Source organism: Arachis ipaensis, chromosome B01, assembly GCF_000816755.2.
Source record: "Arachis ipaensis cultivar K30076 chromosome B01, Araip1.1, whole genome shotgun sequence".
Classification (NCBI taxonomy): Eukaryota; Viridiplantae; Streptophyta; class Magnoliopsida; order Fabales; family Fabaceae; genus Arachis; species Arachis ipaensis.
Genome location: NC_029785.2, coordinates 133716657 through 133724325, shown reverse-complemented (window position 1 = coordinate 133724325; position 7669 = coordinate 133716657). Strand labels below are relative to the sequence as shown.

Genomic DNA, 7669 nt, shown 5'->3' with positions numbered 1-7669 from the left:
CAATTTTTTGTTCAAAAATTGTTTTTTTTCTTCTAAAAACTAATTTTTTTATTAAAAAACTAGTTATTTTTTTAAAATTGATTTTTATTTTTATAACCGGTTAAAAATTAATTTTTAAATTTTTTAACCAGTTAATAACTATTTTTATTAGGATTAACCAAACCATGTACTATCCTACTTATTTTATTTTCATTGTATTTTAAAGCGATTAATCTAAAGGATAAAGTATATTTTTTGTCCCTGAAGTTTGACAAAAGTTTCAAAAATACCCCTAAGTTTTATTTTGTTTCAATTTTGTCCCAAAAGTTTTCGATCTGCATCAAATATACCCTTGGCGGCTAATTTTTCAAAAAATTTAAGACCAATTCAACAACAATTTCATAAGAACAACCCTCAACACAAACAAATTAAGCATCATTTTCATGCATTATTGTTAGATTGATCTTAAATTTTTTGAAAATTTAGCCGTCGGGGGTATATTTGATGCAAATCGAAAACTTCTGGGACAAAATTGAAACAAAATAAAACTTAAGGGTATTTTTAAAACTTTTACCAAACTTCAGGGACAAAAAAATATACTTTACCTAATCTAAATAACATATTTTTTTAGTTATATAGGGAATGATTTTGTTAGAGAATTAACCTTTTTTTTTATTTAAGAATCAGCAAAAGAAGAAATTGTTGAAGACAAATAGAAAAATTTAAAGAGAAAAAGAAATGTTGGTCGAAAAAAAAATTAATTTCCGATCTTTTTTAGAAAGCCGAATACTTTTTTCATTGAGTTACACATGCAATATATAATTTAATAATTGAATGTGAATACACACACGTATATAAGATTATGCTAAATTTAGTTATGGTGATTACTATGGTACTATAATAAATTCATACGTACCGATACGTTTAAAATATGGACAAATAATAATAAGATATGTGGAATTTATTTTCCACGTCAGCATTTAATTTTTTCTTTTTTAAATATATAATATATCACCACTTTTACTAAAACATCCTTTTAATTAAATAAAAATAAAAAACATTTATTTATTTAATTTTATAAAAAGACTTAAACATCCTTTCTTTATTTGATTAGACAAAAATACCCTTTTAAATTAATCAAATTTTATAATTCAATTAATCATAATTTTATAGTTTTAAATAATTGAAATAACAAAACAAAAATATATTAAAAAATAAAAAATCAAAATTATTCTTCATCTGTGTTAAACATATTAAAAAAACAAAAAACCAAAATTGTTCTTCATCTGGTTCAGAAACCCTCTCGTTCACGCCTCTGAAGGTTTCAGTCTTCTTCATCTTCTTCTCTCCTCTTCTTATCCCCTCTCTCTGTCTCTTAACCGTTTCCAGAAATCTCCTTCTCTGGAATCCGTCGTTACCTCGGGGTTCGACTCTAGGGTTCATACTTTGGGATCTGATTCGTGGAGAAGGATTTAGCACTTTTCCTCCCCTCTGAAGCACACCAAAACGGCAAAACCCTAGCAATAATTGACTGCATTGATCTCAGTAGCTAGCTAGCCACCCACGGAATTTAAGGAACCTAAAGGGGAAGGAAGGCTAAATCACTCAACTAGGCAAACGCTGCGTCTTTCTCCTCTATGGAAGTTCTTTGAATGCCCCCTTCGCCCTCCATCGTCGAGCCCCTTCGCCCTCCATCGTCGAGCCCCGTCCAGCCGCCGTCGTCCAGCGCCTTTCCCTTTCTGGCAGCCACCGTGTCTTTCTCCACTCCTCTCTGCACTCTGCCACTCTCTGTCTGCATCATCAAGAATGGAGCCTCTGACTCAGGTTGGTTCTTGATTTGTTTTGGTCTAATTTTTCACTACTTCTATTTGTTTTTCTGTTCTGTTCTTGAGTTAATTCTGGTTTGTTCCTAAGTATTGTAGTACTTGATTTTAGTTATGATTTTTAAATTTCTTGATTCTTGGTTGGCATATTTTCTGCAGTTCTCTAGTATTTTCTTGGTTGCTATTCTTGATTCTTGATTTTTGTTATGATTTTTTAATGCTTCTATATTTTCCTATTCTATACTTGAGTTGATTCTGTTCTTTGATTTTTGATTCTTGATTTTTCACTGCATCTATTATGATTCACCATAGCACGCTATTTGATGTTATTTCATATACGAGTATTTTATTTATATCATAATTAGTAATACAACTCTAAATCTTTGAAGTTTGGCTAATTATAATTCATAGAGCATGTTACAAATCATTTTTATAAAACTCAGAAGAAAATTGAAAAGCTGCATGCCTATTGAAAGTTGAAACCAAATTAATAGTACTATTTTAACTCTTTCCTAGTAGTCAATAACAGAAATAGGCATTTGGTTTAAATATGCATGTAATGTTACAAAGAATTTGATCCTTGTTACTTATCTAGCTTAAATTTGTATTGTTTTTACCTTCTTGACTAAACAGATTTTTGTCTCACTTAATGACTTTTAGTTTATCACTGTAAAATTGATGAGCAAACCAGAATCATACTCTTCTTTTCATTTAAGAATGATTATGCAACTCTTAAAACCTCATTAGAATATTAGTCCAATTCATTTTCTTTAAAATAGATTGTGAGAATGGAAAGCTACTAGATTGGCTAAAGCGTTTTCGTATCATCAATGGGATTGCCAGAGATCTTCTTTATTTTCATCAAGATTCAAGACATAGAATATTTTATAGAGATCTCAAGGCTGGGAATGTTTTGTTAGATGATGAATTGGATCCTAAAATCTCGGACTTTGGAATAGCAAGAAGCTTTGTAGGAAATAAAAGCGAAGCAAATACAAGACATATTGTTGGAACTTAGTAAGTGGCTAAGTAAGCATTTATATGACATGTTGATGGGAATGAATAAGATCATTTTTTTTATTTGAAATTGTATGTTGATGTTGTGCGCAGTGGCTATCTACCACCAGAGTACATAGTTGGTGGGCTGTATTCAACAAAATCTGATGTCTGTAGCTTTGGTGTACTAATATTAGAAATAGTTAGTGGGAAGCGAAATAAAGGATTCATCGATATTGACCACTACTTTAATCTTCTTGCCGATGTAAGAATTAATTTTTCATTTTTCCCTAATATTTATTTACATTTCTAATCAAGTAGCATCATCTATCTAGTCAAATTATTCTCATTAGACAAGATCTAATTGTTGTTATCACAATATCTAAATATCTGGATATATATATAAAGGCATGGACACTTTTAGCCAAAGGCAAGTGCTTAAAAATAGTTGATGCATCGATCAGAGACTCAATTAATTTGCCAGAAGTCATAAGAACAATTCATGTCAGTTTACTATGTGTGCAACAAAATCCAGAAAATCGACCAAGCATGTCATATGTGCTTATGATGCTGAGTAGTGAATGGGAACTACCTCAGCCAAAGAAGCCAGGGTTCTTTATTGAGAGAGATGTGGTTGGTGACCATTCTACATTAAGCAACAATGAACTCACGGTTACTCAGGTCCATGCGCGTTAGAATTTGATTAAAAATTTATTCTGCAGGATCTCAACATTAAGCTCAAGGATGATATTGATAATTGGCCAATTCAACTTACAATAAATGACATTTCTCATAACAATAGCAAAATGCTTCAAATGAAATTTGGTACTACTGTGAAATGCTTGAATAGGAGTACTTGTAACTATGATTCAAGGATGGTGTTGAGCGTTGATATTTTTTGGTTATGAGTCATGCCTATTTGGTTTATACTCTATGAACGGGGTTGAAGTTGAAAAGAAGTGCACACAAAAATATGAAGAGTACCCAAAAATGAATTCAGAGAAAGGAACAAAGTAAAAGAAGGAAGCGTAAGAAAAATATCCCTTTGGTGGATCTTGAATCTAAATAGAAATGAAACTATATAATAGACAAGAAAGTGCACTCAATGAGGTATAGGTATATGTATAGGTATAATTATAAGAACATGTATAATTATAAGTAAGAACATGTTGTAATGATATATACATTTAGAGTGAACGTTTTTCTTTTGCCTTAAAGTATGTTAAACTCTAAAATAAACTATCTAGCATCTAACAATATCAGAAATTTCATTAGCTGAATTTACTGCACAATTCCCCGATGAAAAGCCAAACTGATGTGGATAAAAAGCAGGTCCCTTGGCCTTGGTAATGGTTTCTCACCATTCAGCATTAGAACTATGGCTGACATGTCTGGCCTATTCTCTGGTCTTTCTTGTACACATAAAAGCCCTATGTGAATGCATCTTAGCACTTTAGATTCTGCTGCAGCAACTGAGTCATTTAATGATTCATCTATAAGCTCTAATGGCCTCTCTTCACACCACAGCCTCCATGCCTACAGCACATGAAAATTGAACTTTTGAATTGTGAGATCACTTTGGAATCTGCAAACAAAAATACAGTGAGATTAAGTTGAATAATCTTTAGGCTTACATGCCCAATAAGGTCAAGATCATTATCATAAAAAAATCCCTATCTTTTTTAGCAAAAGCTTCTACTAGCCTCAGTCTGAAGGAGCATGTTAGAGATATTAGTCAAGTTAGAGAAAGTTAGTTAGAGGTTATGATAGCTGTCACTATACTGTTAAGAAGTAGCTATACATTTGTTTAGTTTGTTAGACACTAATCCTTGTATAAATACACACTCACCAACTTGTATCAACTAGTTTTCATTCTCATCAAAAATAGCATTCCTTTACTCTCTTTGTTCTCTCTCTTCAATTCCTTTCACTCTCTGATACCTTCAAAAACAAACAGGATATTTGACCTACAATTCCTTTCATTCTCTGATACATCAGTAATTTTTCTACTCTTGTTGCAAATCCATGGCTATAATAAGTATTGCAAACTTCTGCTTTCTTCCATTACACTCTTCAACTACCAAATATTAGTAATCTTAGTGTTAAGAAAGCTCCTAAAATAGAAGCCTTAGAACAAATAGAGAAAGCCTGAACTAGTATATCTCCTATAAATAGCAAGCTGATTTTATTCCGTTATTCAATATATCATCCTAAAATTTTTACACAGATTTTGTTCTTCTAATGTCTCATTTTTTCCTTATTTGTTTTTCTTTATTAATTATCATCATAAATAATAAGTATATATTAATGTTTACATTTATTTCTTACAGATGTCCAAAGAGAGAATAAATTGTTCTTTATAAATATATTCTGAATTTTCTTGAGTATATATCTCCACTAATCTCACAATCTATATAATCATTCACAACCTAAAGAATAAGTTTCCTCTAATTTTCAAATTTTCAAGCACAAGTATTTTACTGAGCCGTAAAACTAAAAGAACATGTGATTTAAACCTATCATCTTAGTTCTTACCATTAAAATCACTGTCCTTAGAAGATCCTGAAAATTTTGGATCATCTTTGCCGTCCCATTCCACACTGGTATTCGAGTCCAAACTACCTTCCTGCAGAGATTTCTTAACTCATTGACTATCTGAAAAGTCTGCAACTGCATCTGAAAATACCTCATCTTCTGATCTATTTATTTTATCTCTAATTTCACTATCATCCTTCTCCTTGTTGCCTATATTCAAGACCTCTGGACCTGACATAACCTAATAAACAGAATATCAGCACAAACATAAAACAACCTAGCCATTTTAGAACATAGCACTAATATCAAAGACCATTTATACATAAAAAATTATATATTCTCACCAAGTCAACACACTACATTAGACACTGCATATTTACACTCTAGAAAAAGAAGAAAAAATCACCTGGAGATTTTTTATCATCATCAGAACCATGTCCATCATCTGAGCCGTTTGAGCGAGATTGTTCCTCGGAGGAACACAGTTTGTAACCTTCAATGGTTCCACAGATCTTCTTATGAGCACACCTATGCTTGGCACTTGGATGTGGATTCGGGAAAGGCCATCCACATTTGTGACAAAGATGAACTCCATGACTCTCATGCCCTACAGACACCAAGGAAAAAGAACAGCTTAAAAACATCCCAACTAACAATTTAACAAATTTAATCTTTTAAATAACCCCAGATATAATTTTCATAACCAAACAACCCAAAATCTCAAAAAGACGGGCACTTTTCATAAGGGGGAATAGAGTTTTCATATAAAAAGCATTAGTAACTAGAGTTTTCCTATAAAAAGCATTGATGATGAGAATAATAATAACAACAATAACAATAACAATAATGATAATTACAACAGTTTCTGCTCAAGATATCAAGATCATATTAACTAACCTTTTGGATCATTGATAGCCTTAGATCCAGCACAGCACAGTGAAAGAACTTGAAGCCTCAAGGATAACTTCAGAATAGACGGACTCTCATGATTATAAAAGAGTAGGGTCATCCCCGCAAGAGAAACATGCTCTCAAGAAAGACGATGCCACTGAACTAAAAGAGTATAAAAGAGTATAAAAGAACTAAATTCCAATCACCAAAAGAGTATAAATTCACACATAGTCAAATGGAGACATTAAATAATCCGACAAACAAATACCAACACAAACGTAAACAAAATATAATGTCGTATATCACTAGACAGTTCATATGCCCACAAAAAAAATAATAAAAACAAAAATAATAAAAAATATCCTATGTTGTAAATCTAATCCTGTGGAACCAGCCCTAATTTTTATAAATTGATAGCACAAGCACTTGAAAGGGAGATATAATAAACAATTTTAACATGCATAAATTAAAAATATTATATATATATATTATAACTCTATGGCTTTTTGTTGTTGATGACATCATTCAAAAGTCCAGCCCATGTATTGCTATCATTGGGTCCACTAGAATACGATGAGACATGAGAAAACTGAGGATATGATGTAATTCCGGCAGTAGAAGGATATTGTTGAAGTACGCCATGCCATTTGGAACAGGATGAAAAGGAATAGGGAGGACTCCACCATAAGGTTGATAAGAAAGGACCACTGGATAATGATGCATAGGATATTGTGGCAATCCTGGTATCTTGGTTGTGGCTGCATCTGGAACTTCGGTCACTTCTATTCCTGATGTGTTGGTCTTATCTTTTAATGTCTCTTGAGTTAGAGTGATTTTTTTGGTATAAGCATAAATCATAATTTTTAAATAATTACGATACAAAATTTAAAAAAAAATAAATAAAGAAACTAGTCAGACAAGCTAGAGTCGAATAAGAATTTTCTCAAAGTGTTGGCCTCACTCACTGGTGCACGAAATTGTGATCTCTGGTAATGGCTTCTTAGGCCAGATACTCTGATCTAGTTTTACAGTCTGTCACAACTTCGATACAACTAACCAGCAAGTGCACTGGGTCGTCCAAGTAATACCTTACGTGAGTAAGGGTCGAATCCCACGGAGATTGTTGGTATAAAGCAAGCTATGGTCACCTTGTAAATCTCAGTCAGGCGGATATAAAACAGTTATGTGGTTTTCGAATTATAAATAATAAAATAGGGATAGAGACACTTATGTAATTCATTGATAGGAATTTCAGATAAGCGAATGGAGATGCTTTCGTTCCTCTGAACCTCTGCTTTCCTGCTATCTTCATCCAATCAGTCTTACTCCTTTCCATGGCTGGCTTTATGCAAGGGCATCACCGTTGTCAGTGGCTACATCCCCTCCTCTCAGTGAATAATATGCTCACGCACCCTGTCACGGCACGGCTATTCATCTGTCGGTTC

General features: G+C 32.5%; 1 protein-coding gene across 1 annotated transcript; it reads left to right on the top strand.

Annotated features, from left to right (window-relative positions):
- LOC110267275 (G-type lectin S-receptor-like serine/threonine-protein kinase SD1-1) lies at positions 1632-3609 on the top strand. The gene is made up of 4 exons (XM_021112465.1): positions 1632-1803; positions 2582-2819; positions 2913-3063; positions 3207-3609. Exons 1-4 carry the CDS (start codon positions 1632-1634, stop codon positions 3492-3494), a joined length of 849 nt encoding a protein of 282 aa, XP_020968124.1. The 3' UTR covers positions 3495-3609.

Bases quoted from the DNA above. Each gene is read 5' to 3' on its own strand.
- LOC110267275 (XM_021112465.1), top strand. From the start codon at position 1,632: ATGCCCCCTTCGCCCTCCATCGTCGAGCCCCTTCGCCCTCCATCGTCG. The intron at 1,804-2,581 runs GTTGGTTCTTGA...TCTTTAAAATAG, and splicing joins GAATGGAGCCTCTGACTCAG to ATTGTGAGAATGGAAAGCTA. The intron at 3,064-3,206 runs GTAAGAATTAAT...ATATATATAAAG, and splicing joins ACTTTAATCTTCTTGCCGAT to GCATGGACACTTTTAGCCAA.